The sequence below is a fragment of the Poecile atricapillus genome, chromosome 18 (genome assembly GCF_030490865.1).
Source record: "Poecile atricapillus isolate bPoeAtr1 chromosome 18, bPoeAtr1.hap1, whole genome shotgun sequence".
Classification (NCBI taxonomy): domain Eukaryota; kingdom Metazoa; phylum Chordata; class Aves; order Passeriformes; family Paridae; genus Poecile; species Poecile atricapillus.
Window position 1 is genome coordinate 625,558 of NC_081266.1, and position 18,039 is coordinate 643,596.

Here is an 18,039-nt window from a genome sequence, read left to right on the forward strand (position 1 = left end):
CATTGCCCACAGAGATGGGGGAACTGTGTGACTTTCTTCCCTTCTCCTTTTTCCCCATCCTTGTTTGGGTTGGATTTTGAGGACTTCTTTTGTAAGAGGTTTTCTTTCTTACCTTATTTTTCTTTACTGCAGGAGGTGAGTGGCTCAACTTGTTTGGATGTACCTCAGGAAATAGATTGCCCATGGTCATATTTTCCTTTGTCAATGGTGACACACACCAGGCTCTCCCACATCTCCCACTCAGCAATTCATTCACCTTTGTAGCATTCAGCAATTTGTACTCTTGAGACCTTGAATGATGTTTTGGTGAAATTGAAGCCTTTGAGCTTCACATAGGGACATCTGGATAGAGTTTAATGATATGGGATATACAAGAAGTCATGTTAGTCACAGGACCTTATTCTTTCCTGATTGAAATTCTTTAAAATATATTAAATTAGAGGTTGTTGAACAAAAGAACACTCTGTACATCTCACAGGATTGGGCCCTCTCTTATTCCATGTCTGAAAAGCAGACAGCCCCCACCTAGTGAATGCTCAGATTTGAGAATGTCTCCTTGAAAAATGTGCTCATCTGCAGCTATCTGAGAAGTACCTGTCTGAACATTGCCACAGGAAATGAAATATTTCTGTTATTTTGGGTATTGAGGAAACTCAAGAACAACATGGGTTCATGAAATCATTATATTCAAGAAGCAGCTCTCTCTTCTGCATTTTGAGCCCTGGTAGGATCCCATTCTGTTTTGACAGCTGTCAGAACTTAAATGAAAGATATTTGGGGAAAGAAGGGTTGAGAATTGTTACTTGAAACACTTGCCAACAGTTGAAGTGTTCTTTTGGTAACATACATGCTGTCTCTTTTTCTTTCTCTTTTCTTCTCCTTTGCTCAACTTTGGTGCCTTTTATTTGTGTAACTCTTGTGACAGAGGCTGGTGTCATCCAGCCCGTGCTACTTTAAGTAGAAAATTACTTTTTGATACTGTGTGTGTGCAGTGCACTGCCCTAGTTTTATTCTACCTCTTCTTCAGTGATTGCCAGCTTCCAAACTTTTGCTAGTGCCACTGTTCCCCTTTCATCTCCCAAATTTAAGCTACGGTTTTGCTGTGAGGGAAAGGAATTTATGCTACCTTTTTCCTTCTTATTTTTTCTCTTCCTAGCTGACACCATTTATTTTCACAAATAACTGTAGTAGTTTGGGGTTTTAGGTGGCACTCTGCCAAAGGTCCTTCATGTAGTTGTTTATTAAATGTTTACAGTTGGTGTTTATATTATGAGGAGAATATTCATAGGTGTTGGAGCACAAGGGGCTTATACTTTTACTTTCTGTTTTGGATTCACACTTGCCCTCGCAATTAATGTTATTTTCACTTTAAGTTATTGTAACTTTAACTCATGAGTACCCAAAACTTTTGTTTCTGTATAGTTAACCCTTTTTATTGTTTTGTAATTGCACATAAATCTGGTCTCCCAAAGTTAGGTAAACTTAGGAAGTTTGCGGATGCTTAGCCCATGAAAACAGCTATTCCTCTTCTGTATCACACGGTGGCAGAAAGTGCCCAGCATATGCTCTGCACTGTTTCAGTTTGGTGAGTCCTATCACATCATTTCAGTATGTAGCACTTTTTAAAGAATTTAGTATTTTGGAAAATTAAGTTTGTTTAATCATCATCATATATTACTTTGCTTATTTTACAGCAAAGTAATATATGTTCATATACACAACCTGCAGGATGTGTATTATGGGTGTGTGTAGGATTCACTGAGGTATTACATCATGCAGTAGAAAAGATAATTATATAGCTGGAATATATGTAGGCATTTAGTTTTAATTAGGCTTTTGATTAAATATAAAATTGTAATTAAGAGTAACAGATACAGTAGATCCTGGTAAACTACATGACAATTTTTTGGCTAGAAAAACTCCTGAACTGATGGGTTTAAACCAAGGCTTTGTGCACTGCTTTTGAAAATAAGACCATTAACTAATCATGGGTATGAAGCTAATTATAGAGTCCTCCCTTAAACTACTTTACCAAGGTATTTGTCTGGTATCTCAACTAAGCCAGTTAGAGAATCGTTACACACAGTAATTGCCTAAAGAAAACGAGCAAAGAACCCTTCAGTTACTGCCAGGGTATTGTGACTGTGTTTTGTTGGAGTTCTGTGTAGTTTTGCATCATTCCACAGCAGGTCTCTGAGGCTTTCCAGTGTCACCCCAAAGCTGTGAGCTGAGCACAGTGGCTACCCAGCTCTGCACAAGTCTGCAGGACCTTGGACAAATCTCTTTACCTTTCCATCTACCATGACTGCTGGAAATGTGACTGTCCCGAGCAGGACTGTGCCTGTGATAGCAGTTTTGCACTGCTCATGGGTGTTGGGGTCCTGTCAACATTTGAGGGACAAGTCTCCAAGACACAAAGAGCGTGCAACGTGTGTGTTGCTGCACGTAATATTTGCTGCGGGGACAAAAGGAGTTCCTTCTTCACACGATAGGGGATGATGGCCAGCCCTGAGAGATGGTTTTCTGCACACCAGTAAATCCCTGTGTTTTCATTAAATTGCTTACTTAGGCTCAAGATTGAAGTCAGCACCATTTGAAGGGCTCCTGTAGACTCCAGCGTGGTGACATAGGCAGATGTTTCCCCTGCCTGCCTGTTAGAACTTGTCAGTTTGTTTCACAGTATGGAAGGTGTGAGAAGTAACAGGACTAAATAAGCACAGAGGGAACTGACTGTTTCATCTGACTGCGTTAATGAATAAGCTGGGAGTGAAGTTAACTCCATGTGAAGCAGTTTAAATTATTTATTTTCAATCCTGGAACTGTACTTAACATGTTAAGACAGAGCCATGTTGACAGGGTGACATTAATTACACCACTGGAAACCTACCACATTAGCTGAAAACAGTTGATTGCAGCTATCATTCATGGTTCTGGGTATAGCCCCAGCTGTTGCAAAGCTGGGCAAAATGTCCTCTTCCATTCATGGAAGTTCTTCCTGCATCCACCCACAGCTGCAAATTAGCTCTTCAATTACTACAACAAAATATGATGTTTGGTGGTTGTAGGTTTCTTGTATCCATCTCTTTATTTAATTTATTTTTTTGTGAGCCATGTGATTGTGTGACTGATCTTTCCATTTGACATGGCATGTCTTAAACATTTGAGGATGTTCACTGACAATATATATAAAGTATAAAAGCATATACTTTACTGTAATGTATGTAAATGTACTGTAAATGCTTTCTCACAATTCCCTTAATGATTCAGCACCCTCTCCTTAATTCATAGCAAATCTTGTCTCCTTCAGAATAGGAAATTTTTGCACCTGGGTTTTCCATTCTTTGCAAAAGCTTTGGCTTACACATCTCTACTGAGAACTGGAAATGGCTTGACTTTGCATTTGTATGGATGTGCACTAATGAAAATAAGGATTTTACTTTCTTCTCACTCTTTGTTTAGCACTGCTGTGAGTTAAGAACTTCAGAATTACTCAGTTGAGAAGTGCTGGGAATATATCTACAAGTACGTAAATGATTGGCTATTTGCAGTTGGCTATTTGCATTCTGATATTGCAGATGATCCTGGGTCCATGGTTAATGCAATTAGATATTCTACTGGGAGAGCACACGTGGTGCAGTGTTTGTTCATATGTCCAATAACACCTGGCTCTCTGTTTGTAGGTTAGGCCAAAGACCCTGATTCCGGACAGCCTCCCAATCTCCCCGTGCAGAGACCAACCTTCCAAGCAGCCTCCCACGTTCCAGAAGGCAACCATAGTGAGCATCAAAAACCCTAGCCCTGCCCTTCCCACTGCCAACAACACCGTCAGCCATGTCCAGACACACAACAGCCAGTCCCAGTGTGTCCCCGAGCCTACAGCTCTCTCATCCCCACTGAGCGGTGCTGCTGGTGTGGCCTACGCCATCATTTCCACCTCCCCCAGCAATGCAGCTCCCCTCAGCACCAGCGCCACAGTCTCAGTGGTCAACGACAGCATTAAAGTGCAACCGCTTCTCATCAGTGCCGACAGCAAGGTGAGTTCCTTGGGCAGCACACGCAGGAACGGCGCTGCAGGAATGAGCAGAGTATTGCCCTGGCAGTGCACAGCCCCTGTGTCACAGTGCAGGTGTTTGGAGCTGCCAGATGGATTCTGGCCATGTGCTTGGGATGTGAGTCACACAACACATGTGGCCACACATGTGGCAACGCCACATGGTGTGAGTCACTCACCCAAGATGGGTAACTGCCCACTCAAAATGGCAAAACACAAGTGGCAGCCCATGGGGGCAGAGATGCTGTGCTGATCATATGGAAGCAGCAGTTGAAATTGCCCCCTCATTGGCATCTGGGAGTGTCTCCAGTGTGCCCACCAGATCCTAGAAGTGCCATTGTGGAACTGCATGCACCAAAACCTGGAAGCACGGAACGCCGTATCATAACAAAGCCAGGGCTTGGAAAGCCTGAGAGATGCTGTGGGACAGTGCCTGGAGAGCTGGGGAGCCCTAATGGCTGCAATCAGCCACAGGGAGCTGTGGAGCAGAGCCATCCCACGCTGTGGAGCAGAGCCATCCCACGCTGTGGAGCAGAGCCATCCCACGCTGTGGAGCAGAGCCATCCCACGCTGTGGAGCCTCAGCTGGAGCTGTCTTGCAGCAAGGGGCTGGGGCTGGGGCAGCCTTCCTGGCAGTGTCCCCCTCCCAGCCTGCCAAAGTGGAGCAGCAGCAGCAGCAGAGGCAGCAGGAGAGGGGATGCTCGGAGCTGCAGGGGCGCAGTGCTGAGCACACAGTGCCATCAGAGCAGTGCTCTGCTCTCCCTGCCCCTCTACATGGGGCAGGCTCTGCCTGCTAAGGCCTGGCCACCATCCTGTGGTCTGTGAAAGCCCAGCTAGCTGCCCCAGCTCTACCCCTAACCCCTGCTGCATCCACCACTCCCACTTCAGCCAAGGTCCCATTCCTGCTTCCTGAGACTGTCTGGGGAGAGCAATGGCACAGCCAGGTGGGCACAGCCATACTGAGATGCCGAGATTTGGGAGACATATCACTTCTAGACATATACCACAATATGACCTGTAAAACCTAACTAAGATAAAGAGATGTTTCCTTTGATGGTTTTGAATTGGTTTGTTTGTAACAAAAATGTAAATAGTACTTTCAAAAGAGTTGTTTATATATGTGCATAGTTACAGATATTTACAAGTTATTTATATATCATTAGTTATTTAGCTAAGGACAGATAACAAAGCCAGATTTTCTATTACTCCTTACTGAAAGACTTCCTTTAAAGATATGATAGGGAAGTCTTCCCAATCTGGGTCTTGGTTCTGGCCAAACTATGACCTTGATTGGGAAGGGAAAAGTATGCTGTCAAACCCAGGAGTTTCTGTGCTACAGATGAAAGTCTGTCACTTTGACTGGCTGATTTGGCTTTGCAGAAGCTGAACCACTTTCCTTTGAGATAAATGAGGAGGTCTCATTGTGAAAAGGACGCTCCTCAGCAGTGGCTTCAGAACTGACCAGGAGATGAATCAGTAAAAAGAAAAAAATCAAGCTATGAATTACTTGTTTCATCTTTGTACTGCCTTTCAGCATTGGAATGCAAGAAACTTCACCACTCTTATACCAGAGACAGATTCCATACAGGCTGCAAATGTACCCAGCAGACATTCACTGTAATTTACTACTGGGATTCTGCTACTTTTGATCTTGCTGGCAGCACAGGTTCTCATACAGTGCTAGAAAAATATATAGGATGTAGGATGGCTTTTGAGGTAAATAAAAGCAGATATCTCTTCCCCATTTCTTTGACATAAATTATTTTTCTCGTACTTAAAATGGCTGCTGGCTCAGAAAACCATCCCTTTTTATGCTCTTGAATCTTCTAGAATGATTGAGTTAACATATCTAACACTTAAATGACATTGATTGAAAATTAGCAATGAAGTAGATGGAAAAGGCCTGTTAAAATCTGATAATCTTTTATCTAGAAGGAAATAGTCCTTGGAAAGTCCTTTTTGAAGCTTTCACAGTCCTTTTGATTATAGGTATGAAGTCATGTGTAGTTCTGTGGGCAGAAATTCATTCCTTTTAATTTAATAGCTTCTAGATAATGTGACTTACATCGTGTAAATCTTCATGAGTAGCTGGATATTCTACCATAAATGTGTGAATGAGATCTGTGTCCTAATTCCTATAGGTTCTAAACAAGACCTGATTTTAATTTAAAACACATATAGTTTATTTAGTTTATGGAAAACTGGACATCCACTGCTTATAACACTAAAGGCTGAGGAGTGAAGTCTGATCTCAGCTGCATGAGGAGTACCTTCTTTCCCATGCCCATGCACTTACTCTGAACTAACAGAGGTACAACTGAGATCAAACTGTGTTTGAAAGTTTAGTAATCCTATCTCTTCTACTTGTACACAAAATAAAATCAAAGGAAAGACCTTAAAATCACTAACACCACAAGTGCTAAGATATGGCTTCTCAGCCACCTTCACAAGTCCTCTAAGTAGAAAGTATCCTAATTTTCAGAGGCACTGATCAAATGACTTAGGCTGCAGCAGGTTTATAATGCAACAATAAGAATTAATTTTTAGAAACTTAAGTATGAATTTAGGACCTTAACCTAGGTATCCTGTTGTTTTATGCTTTTGACTTGTGACTTATAATTTCTTATTTGTAGGGTATCGAGTAACCCTTCAAGGAGGACTCAAAGGTTTCAGGCAGAAAAATCCAGTTTCATATAGTGAATTCTCTTATTTGTACATTGTCTTTTAGGTTATCATTATTCAACCTCAAGTCCAAACCCAGACAGAAAGTAAAGTGGAGACAAAGAAACCTCCTGAAGAGTCAGCTCAGGGACTGCCTGCTACCAAAAAGAAAAAAGAGGAAAATCCAGAGGTGATTTATTTTATTTTTTATTTTTAATAAATGAGCTACAATATGGTTACGTTATGGGGACAAATCTAAACATTCTTCTGTGTGCATATGCGATTACTTTATTTGTGCTTATGGTTCTGCCAGCTATTTGTCTCTCAGTCTCTGCAATCAGGGTATTTTCCCTGCAAGCAAGTGCCCTGACAAATTTGGTTTGCACCATTCAAACCTTCCACTGTCACAAAATGTGAGACTTGGAGGTCTCATAACCTCGGCACCCCATGGTTGTAGCTGAATGTCCTGTGAAAGGTGTATGCAAGCTTAAGATATTTTCTTTTATGTTATTAAACATACAGTATCAGATTTAGAGGCTGTATATGAGGTGAAATTAGCATTTCTTTTGCAAACTGAGCTTTTTACATCTTTATAATGAATCTTGCAATTTTTAGATGGTATTAATAGTTTCCTGCATTTGTTGTGTACATGTCTTCCCACATGTACACAGATTCTAGTCTGAAATACATTAAAATTCTTTAAATTGAGTAAGAGAGTAGAAAGCAGGTAATGAAACTAAATATCTTTCATGAATTCTACTTTTGATTTAAACTATATAATATAAATATAATTTATATTAAATATAAATTAAAAATATAAATTGCAAGTCCTTGTAGAAATGGGGTCTCCCTAACAGACATTTAAAGTTTTGACTGGATATGTTCACATTAGATTGGGTGGAATTTAGGGCAGTTTGAGAAGTTACACAAACTGAATCTACTTCTTTTGTGGGAATGCTCACCTCCTGTGAAATTTTAAACCTCACGAGTCTAATAAATGTGTAGCACAAAAGCATCCTTGGAGCTGTAGGTTTAAGAGGCTTATTACAGTATAAATCTGTGTTACTTGAGGCATGTGGGTGGTCATTTGTTTTACCATTTTAAGAGGTTCATATAGTTAAAACATTGGTAAGGATAAATATTTTAGCCCAAAATATCATAGCTCTATGTAGAAGCTCTGCAAAACTATGCTTGGGAAACCTCCCAAGTTTAAAATCTGACCTTTATATGAATCTTCATTACCACTGAATGACAGGACTGTAGAGTCCTGTTTTGTTTAGGCAGGTATTTCCAAAAACTTATTTATTTTGTCACACCTTATGGGCAGAAGGGCCAGTAGGTCCTGGTTAGAAACAGAATGGTAGGAAAAAACATCAATTTTTCTTTGCCTGTAACTTATCCCCATGGAAAAAATACTAAATAAAGACCTTCTAGAGAGATGCAGGAGGAGGCAATTGGACTGGCCACACTTTTGGTAAGGAATTCAAAAATGTAGTATTTCCATTACATTGCTAACTAGAATATCTCAATGACCTTTTTCTAACTGCAGACACTGTTCCTACTCCGTTTACTGGAGGTCTCAACAACCTTAATTTTCTGTGTAGGCTGCTGACTTTGTGCCCTAAAGTATGACAGTTCTTCTCATAGATTTGTTGCACAGCCATAAATTGGTAGGTCTAGAGTTAATTTCTTTTGTTCTTTGAAAGTAAACTTTAGTTGATTACCATGTATTTATGCAATTAGTGTAATTAGAACTAACATCATAATTAGTATAAATACATGTAATGACATAAATAGAACATCTTATTACAAAACTAAATGCTTTTATGAAAATCTTTGTTTTGCTTCACAAGGAGACATACTGTGTATTTTTATAAGCACAGCTTATAAACAGATGATTAACTTTAAAGCAGAACTAACATTTTTAAAAAGTTTTTTTAAAAAATAAAATAGGCATTCAAGGAACTTCTCAATTTTATTTCTCTTCAAAGCACAGAACAGTAGGTATTTAGCATTGACTTCAGACATCTTTTAATTGCTAGAGTTTATGTAGTCATACAAGGAGAACCAGGCATATCTCAAGTAAGTCTTCAGTTAAAGCTCTTTACATTACTATGCGTTCAAATAAGATACATTTCTAAAAGACTTTTCCTGGGTTTATTCTGTCAGTGCTAATTTTATTTATTTTCTTACCATGATTGTTGTAGTAGAAAATCTAACCAATTTATTTTTTTCCTTAGAAAATTGCCTTCATGGTAGCACTAGGACTGGTTACAACAGAACATTTGGAAGGTAAGATGGCATATATTGATTTACAGTTCAGTTTTTGAGTGAAATATTTTCTGTTGGCTTTTCTGCCAGAGCATGTTACTGAGGATTGTGTTCAGATGGCTTTTGAGTCTCTCCAGAGGAGATTTCTCAGCTTCTCTGGTCAATCTATTCAGTGTCCTGTTACCCTTCTGGAAAAGAAGTTCTTCCTCATGTTCAGGAGAAACTCCCTGGGCATCAGTTTCTGCACGTTGCCTCTTGCCCTGTTGCTGGGCACTGTGGAGCACAGCCCAGGCCATGCTCTGACCCCTGCCTGCAGATATTTATACACATCAACAAGGTTCCCTCTCAGTTTTCACTTCTGCCATCTTCTGAAGGGCATGAAAACAGAAAAAATGAAAATTAAACAATCAGATTAAATGTTGCCTTTGCACAATTGTGCCTTTCAGTCTCACAATAGCAGGTGGCCTTACTTAGCTCTGCCTCCCACCCCATGGCACAGCTCCAGGGGCACGAGGACTGGCCCTGCAGCCAGCCACCAGCATGCTGGACACAGGCTGCTATTTGGACTCACCCAGTCATTGTGGTCCTTTAAAAGATATTAACAATTGGAGGAAACAGCCAAACAAAAATCCTTCAAAGGCTCTGACCACCACTGATACGGTTGATGGATCTGTGAGCTTCAAAGATGTTTGCCCAGATATGCAACGAGTGTCCATGTGAGATGGACTTCCAGTTCTTGAGCTGATTGTCTGTCATCTCTAGAGTTCCACAGAATAATGTGTAAAATAGTGGTGAAAAACTGGCATTTGTTTTGTAAAATTTTACTTACTTAAGACTACTTCTCACAAAAAATTCCTTCATTCCATTTTCCCCACTTAGCTAAAAACTTAACTTCCCATCTAATCAATCCTGGGTTTGCATGAGAGCCTTTAGCATGTCTTCCCAGGCTCCTGAATATGACTTCAAATGAATATTGCACATAATCTAAATGCAGTATCACATAGTTTTCAGTTTCCTTCTCCAGCCTTCCAAAAATAGCTTGCAAAAGTTAGCAGATTTGTATCTTTCTTTGCCCTACTTTGTTGTTCTGAAATTATAGATGAGCAGGGGAGACAAGAGTGTTTTTAGTAAAATTTCCAGTGGTGTGAGACAAGTTGGGGTGGCAGAATAGTTCTCATGGACAGAGATGATGCAAATATTTTTAAGAAAAGATCTGCACCCTGATGGTTTTAGTTACAAGCTCAGCCACAACAAGTTTGTGTGGTTCCACCAAGGAATCACAATCCAAAGGAGAGAAAGCTGGTATCTATGTCAGCTGACAGTGGTTCTTTCTCTTTAACTTGGGACCAAGAAGGGCAGAGAGCAACAGATCCATCACTGTTTTTCTTTTATGAGATGCTTGGCCCAGTTACATACAAAGGAAACTCTGCTGCATTTGAATTCTTTGTTTCTTTTTCTGGGCCAGTGAAAGTCACAATCTTGTATCCCTGTGAGCACTTCTGGAAGACCGAGCCTGTCCTAAGTGCAGATTTTTCTCTGCATTGCCATGGCAGTGCTGAGATGCTGCAAGCCCTGAATTCACTGATAAGGGTCCTGAGCCTGGCTGCAAGAGCCACAGCTCGAGCTCACACTGCTGAGACCAAAGGAAAGAGTCAGCCAAGGGCCACTTCCTCTGTTTTATGTCTGCTCCAAGGTTCCTCTCCTTCTGAGATAGAGCAAGACAGGAGTATCACCAACATGAGGGCATTAAGACTAACAAGATCCTTCTGGTACCTCATTGCAGACTTTAACTTACAATATTCACATAGGAAATATTTTGGAATAGAGCACACACTTCATGTCATGGGATGAATGCTAAAGTGTGTCTGGGGCTTATAATCAAAATAGTAGGCTCTAAAAGACATGCCTGTAATAATCTCAGAATAATTCTGAACTGATGTCAGGAGCTGGAAAAAGAAATTCCATATGCTGTAAATTGAATCCTAGCTCAGATCAAAGTAGCATTAAACTTACAGATTTCTGTGTCCAAGTAATCTTCTCCCTCTCTGTGTGTTTACAGAGTGGTTGCCAAACACAGTCCTCAGCATGTCCCATCTTCAATAGGTGCCACCATTTAGTGGGAGGGAATTGTAGAAGTTTAGTGGAAAGGAGAAATGGGCTGCAGTCCAAGCAGCCCATCTGTGTGCTGGTGTTTGCAGTGACACATATACACACATGGCTTATAATGACATTTTGCAAGCTCAGGATCACGAAGCTGTATGCTTCTGGGTGGATAAATCATCACACCCTGGTCAGAACTGAATCCAGCTGTGCCATTTAAACTATGCTTTTTCTAGCCTCCGTGGAGAAAAAGTAAAATAAATTGAATTTAGAAGGTTCTCTGTACTTTCATATGATATGAACATAAGGCTTAATTGCTTTAAATGCTTCCCTTCTGTTAATAGCAGACATTGAGAGTACTTTGAAGGCTCTCTGATGATGCTTGCTGAATTTGTGTCTGAAGGGATCATAATAAAATTCTTGTAGGGCAGCAGAAGTCTACCTTGAAGGAAGGAAAATCTAAAAAATGCCTGTGAATCTCACGAGGAAAAGCTTATTAATGTCAAACCTTGAACTGCAGCAAATATAAATGCTGATGAAACCCAATTATACTTTAGAAACTGAAACGGAACACAAAGCTCAAGGGGCTAAGGGTAAGATCATCTTGCTTAACAAGTTATATTTACATTTTTCACTGATGAATGAGAAATACACAGTTCATGTTCTTTTCCATGGTTACAGAAATCCAGAGCAAGCGTCAGGAAAGAAAGAGAAGAAGCACAGCAAATCCAGCCTACAGTGGACTCTTGGAAACAGAGGTACTTTATCATTCACTTTTTTTACCACTGTTCTATTTCAAATAATAAAAGTGTTTCTTACTACAAAAATATGAATGCAGAACCACAGATACTTGTAAAAAGATACTGATGTAGAAAAGAAGGAAAATAGCTCAGTGGCTAAGCAACAGGTTTTCACCCCACAACATCACTTGGTCCAAACTAGAATTCATCTTAGTTTTAATAAAGACCAAAAGGACTAAATTAATGTGGGACCTAATTACTCTTTCATCTACAAAGACCATACCTGGAGAACAGAAATGCTGCATTAGGTTCAAATGTGCATTGCTATTTCTCTTTTCTTATGTGCTAAATAAAAAATGGAGATATTTGGTTTTTTATTAGTGACATTCAGAAAAGGGGTGTGTTGGCTTAAGAATCAGTGTGGTCTGCAGGGGGTGTAGAAGTCTGCATAATAAATATAATAATGCATTATTAAAAATAAAATGCTCTGTATAATCTCCATTGTCTCTTACACTTACACTGTTGCATTTATAGAAGTATCAGAATTTGGTCCTACATAATATTGGATTACAAACTTGGCATAAAAGCAGCATATAAATAGGCTTAACTTTTTCTGATTTATTTTTTTTTGTTTCTAAACTAACATATATACATTTATTCAGCTAATTAAAATTTCACCTTTAAAATTTCAGCACACTTTGGGTTTACTGTTTAAACTTCCAACTGAAATGAAACTCAGTTGCAGCCAGCTCTCCATTTTAGCAAGGCTTCTCTGTGTTCTGAGTTCTCTAAGTCTAAAGAAAGTGATTGTTCTTTATTTAGGCATGAGGGATGCAGAATTTCTGGTATGCCAGTATTTCAGATTTCTATCTTTGTTGGCAGACAGCAAACAGATGAGGCTAAGAAGAAACCCCTGCTGCAGTCAAACTGCTGAGTTGTTTGATTGTACTTTTTTTGAAAACACTGGAGATTTTTATGCTCCAGAGCAGCTGTGAGCACTTGAGTTCTTCAGAATTCCTCAGCTTTTTTCTTCAGTGCAAATACTGATGTCCATACTATTTAACACCGTAGGAACTTCAGCCTTGTTAGCATTAAATCTGTAGCTCCTTAGACATTTCTGTCCTGATTATTAAAATACTTGCAGCAGAGTATTGTGGATGTAGCCAGCCAGGTTGGTGTTGTGACAAACTCTTTGGAGCAGAGGTGGAAGAGAAGATGGCCGAGGTCTGCTGCACCCCTGGTTCACACTTCTCATCATATCTATTCTCAAAAGCATACACTGAAATGAAGGATGGCATGGGGAAAGAAATGTCTGTGAAAAACTCCTGTGGCTGATCAGCTCATTAGGAGCTGTCATTAAGTACTGACCATGGGGAATGGCATTCAAGTAAAATGGAGGCAGATGGTTTTTCTGTGATCAATTAGCTGCTCAGACTAATCAGTGACTTGAGGTACTTGTGGCATTTCAGGCATTTTGGTGCAGTTTAGTCTTTTGAATGATCTTTAATTAATGATGGTTTAAATTGAAATTGCATATAAATTAAACTTTTTATTTGGCAACACCCCTCAAACTGGCAGGAGCTCAGCATTTGTACTGGTGATACTAACTTCAATTGCAAAAACGTGATCATGGTCTTATGTCTTCACTTGAATGGTGTGCTTTTTCTTTTCAAAACTTTGTTCTTAAAAAAATGAGATACCATTTTATTTTCCTACCCTCAGTCTTTCTTTTTCATAGGAAAGGGTTAAGTTTTGGGGTGGTTATTTTTTGAAGAAACATCTATTCAAAATTCATTAACAGACTGGCAGGCACCCATCTATAAGATAACAATTTGTTCACCACAGAATAAATAATTTAGTAGCAAACCCCCTCTAATTTTCTTCCAAGCAGAATCTAACAACATCTAACGGAGGGAAATGGTGTTGCTTCCATTCCTACTGTACAAGTTTGTTTTTGGATGGCTCAGAGGAAAAGTTTGGGGTTGTCTAGACTATGAATGAAGCCTGGCTTGCTATTGACCACAGCTGGTGCTGTCAGACAAGGCTGGCCATGGGCTATGTTTACAGGAGTTAAACATCTCAGACAGGTTTATGCTGCTCTCTCTTCGTGAGTTTGGTGATCTCAGCAGATTGAAATCACTGCCAGCTCCTCAGGGTCCTGCACTTTCACTTCTGAAAGGGAAATATTTTGCTAAGGCCTTCACTTGTTGCTTTCAAATGCAGTATGTTCCTCTGAACTGTAGGCAGGTGTCACAAAGGTAGCAGTGCTTTTCCTGCAGGTGAGAAATCCATGACCATTTCTATATAAGCAAATAAAGATGTCACTTCACAGCAGCAGTTTTCCCTTATAGATGTTGCTCTTGGAGTTAGTTCTGCTGTAGTCTTGCTCCTACTGGCCCATGCAACATATCCTGCAACCCCATCAATAACATTTACAATTTGTATTTCTCTCTTCTTAATAAAATTTAATGCACAATAAACTGCTGTATGAAAAACTTGTTAGAAAGGTAAACCATGCACCTGTTTGTCTGACTGTGTCAGTGGTGAGTCTAAGTAGCTTTTGGAGAGCTGGTTAGGTATGAGGTAAACCCATGAAGATTGATAATCTGAAATGTAAGAGACAAGCAGAGCACTTTGCAATGACATGGGGGCTGGTTTCTTTTCCCTTCTAGCGGAAACGCCTTGCATCGAATTATTTGAATAACCCCTTGTTCCTTTCAACGAGAGGTAAGCATATTTTTAAATGAATATACTACTATTCTAATGATATGTCAAAAATTTATTAGTAGGCATATAAGTTACTGTTAGGATACCATAGGGAATTACTTTGTGTAATGCCCCTGTATTTTTTAATATGGAGTGAAAATAGTTTGTTTACTTGCAAAAACAATGGAAGGATAAGGCTAAAGGTCACAGTTGTATAGAAATGGATCCAAAGCCTCTGCAATCAGTGGAAAATCTGATCTCTGGAACTTTAAGCACCATGCAGTGAGAGAACTGATTGAAGAAAATAGTGTTGCCAACCCCAAGTGCTTAAAAATATGTATTGAAAAACAATTACTATTTTAGGCTTTTCATTTCCCCCTTTCCACCAATTTTAAGAAACTGCTCTCCATCCTCAAGCACTTGAAATTTCCCACAACTTTTGATTCAATAACAAAGGCTGAAAACCAGTTTATCTGATTCCAAGAGATAGAGCCATAAATCTAGATGTGATGACCTTGAAGATGCCTTCCAGTCTTGTATTTATAAGAACTTCAAATCTGAAACTTAATAGTAAATGCCATGAGAGTTAACAACTCAGAGGAGCCATTTGGGGATGCTGATGATTAACTCATGGGAAGAAGTGCATTTCAGGAAAAAATGTACAACACAGAGAAGACAAATAGTTGGAACATGTGAGATGAAACACGGAGAATGTTGAGTACAGTTTAATTCTTCAGACAAGACCCATGTAGTATTTTAAGGAAGAAAGTGAGAAGCTTATATTGCAGAAGAGGAGACAAAGCCAGTAAAGAAATTTGATTCTGTCCTTGCCCTTGTTTTGCCTTTATAACTTATTCTTTACTGAGATGCATTAGAGGTGAGGGAAGAGAGACCTTTTTCTAAGTTAAATATTATTTCAGTATTAGGAGCATTTGCAGGGGTAATTATAATTGAGACATGAAGTTTTGACAGTTTTTCAGTGTTTGCTTGATCTCCCTGTTAAGTGTCATGCTTAGTACTTGAGATTCACCTTTTTGCCTCTGCCTTGACTTCTTGCAGCACAGGAGCACTGACTGAAAGGCAGCAGTGCTTCTCTCTGCCTTCAAAACTTCATATGCCAGGTACAGACACTTGGCCTACTTACCATATTCCTTAAATGTGTTTTGTCTCAGAGGACAGGAGAGGTTATTACAGCTATGATGACCTGCCTCTTAGCAGGAAGCCAGGCTCATGTGAGCCCCACTAGAAAGAATATTATTCCTGGCTTAGTTTTATCTTCAAAAATTAAAATTGCAATTTATTGTTTGTGTTATTATAGCACTCGTTTTTTCCATGTAAACACATATGAGAAATCAGGACAGAATGGCACTGTTAGCAAGTTGTGCTGCCAGCCCCTTGGTGGGTTTAAGTTAGGGTTTGATATCTCTGACCTTACTTTCATTACATGTTTGTCATTTTATTTGCAAGCTAGGAGGCAAGTGATAGAGATCTGCTGATGCAGCTGTCCTGGAGCTTCCTGAAAATCAGCAACCTCTCTCCTTAATCATTAATTCCTCTGAGTCCTGTGTCTTTGGTTTTTCCAGAATCCAGAATATGTGCTGGAGTTCTGCATATTCTGAGAATGTTGAGATGGACTTCATTATAGCAGAATTCCCCACTCTGCAAGGTTTTTCTTGGCACCAGCACTGCTTTGCTGCATGCCATGCAGGCGCTGAACAGAAGGCAGGTGCTGTCCCAGATTGCTTGGCTCTGCAGTGATGCAGCTCTCCAGCTTCAGAGCAGGGATGGCTGCCCCTTCTCTTAAAAAATGCTCCTTTAAAAATATTGTCCTCAGTTTAATTTTTCAGCAAATAGAAGAGGGAAGTGGACATGTTGTAAGACGTTTAAAACTTTGTAGCAAAAGTGAGCTGAAAAGACAAATAAACAAACTAGAAAAAATCTCCATGATGTGCAGGAAACAACTGTAATTTCTGGAAATATAGAAGAGGACAATTCTTGTAAATTTTGATCAAAATGTTAATTAATCAGGATTCATTTATATGAAAATGTCTTATCTAAAATGAGATCACATCCCCTGACATGTATTATTTGTACAAACGATTCAATTATCAAACCTCTGTTTATCTGACTAACATTTATATCCCCTGAGTAATCATGGTGTCGTACAGTGGTGGATCTTTGTGTGTGTATTTTTGGATATGAAGTAACATCTACACATTTTATAAGTCTGTGATTCTAGGATTCATTGCCAAAGTGTACTATAATTGCTAGGGAAAAGTAGCGAAATTTATAAAATATAAAATATAGGTTAAAATAAAAAATATAAAATATAGAATACAATCTATCAGAGGCTGTTAAATATAAAAATGAAGATGCAAGCTCAGGGTTAGGGAAGCACATAAACTGCCATCATCAGAAGGATGCTTCTGGATTTACTCAGTGTTTGCCTTCTTCTTACACTCAGTGCAGGAGTAGCAACACTGTGTGTGCTGTTAGCAAAAGATTTACAGCCTGTGGTCCAAGTTAGGTGAAACTGTTTCTTTATTCTCCAGTTCCTACACGTGTGTGGGCCTGCTCATGTGTACATCTTCACGTGTGGGCACAAACCAGTGTGTAAAACCAGTGTGGAATGGTGAGGGGACCTGCAGGTGTGTCTGAAATGAGGGATCACAGTGGAACAGCTCTATTCCTGCTCTGATCAGAGAGCAATCTGAAGGAGGCCAGAGAGAAGTATCAGTTTGGTTGTCTCCACTTTAATCCAAGGAAAGGATTCACTGTCCATGAAGTGTTTTTCAGTGGGACAGTGGGCTCCATCCCCTTGCAAGAGCCCAAGCAAACGGCTGGACCTGTGCCAGGGGCTGCATATCAGGAAAAGGCTCTTCCTCCGGAGGGTGCTGGGGCACTGAACAGATTCCCCAGGGATGGCCACAGCCCCAAGGCTGCCAGAGCTCCAGGAGACTTTGGACAACGTTCTCAGGCATGGGGTGGGATTGGTGGGGTGTCTGTGAAGGGTCAGTAGCTGGACTCAATGATCCTGATGGGTCCCTCCCAGCTTAGGATATCCTGCGATTCTCTGAAATCAGCAGCAAGAATTGCAACACTCTGCAGTTTCCATAAAGCTCTTAATTTTTTCTGGCTTTTTATTTTTGGACCAAAGTGTGTTTAATTCCACATTTTATTTTTTTAATTTTTTTTATGGAAAGCTTAGCCTGCTTTCCAGTGAGCTCTATTTGTTCTTGTTCATATCAGGTTGTGAATACAATCACTACAGACTCAGTTCATCCAAAGGTCACTGGTGTTTGATGAGGAATTGATGATACCATCAGGCTCACTCCCACAGGAGCTGACCATTTTGTCTAGGAATCAGCTCAACATTTAAACCTGTGCTCAATGATTAGTTGGAGACACCCATTTCATACTCCACATTCTCCACATTGCTGGTTCAGGGCCAGCCATTTCAACACCCAGCAGGCTGAGGTCCTTCAGGAAGACTTTTTGACTACTGGCACAT

General features: G+C 40.0%; 1 protein-coding gene across 2 annotated transcripts in view; it reads left to right on the top strand.

Annotated features, from left to right (window-relative positions):
* The window catches only part of PHF21B (PHD finger protein 21B), a 94,039-nt gene that overhangs the window by 67,767 nt on the left and 8,233 nt on the right, over window positions 1-18,039 (top strand). For both annotated transcript variants that reach the window (XM_058853030.1, XM_058853031.1), the window contains 5 exons: window positions 3,681-4,034; window positions 6,779-6,901; window positions 8,952-9,003; window positions 11,764-11,840; window positions 14,495-14,549. In XM_058853030.1, coding sequence (XP_058709013.1) covers window positions 3,681-4,034; window positions 6,779-6,901; window positions 8,952-9,003; window positions 11,764-11,840; window positions 14,495-14,549 — 661 coding nt within the window. The remainder of the gene's footprint in view (window positions 1-3,680; window positions 4,035-6,778; window positions 6,902-8,951; window positions 9,004-11,763; window positions 11,841-14,494; window positions 14,550-18,039) is intronic.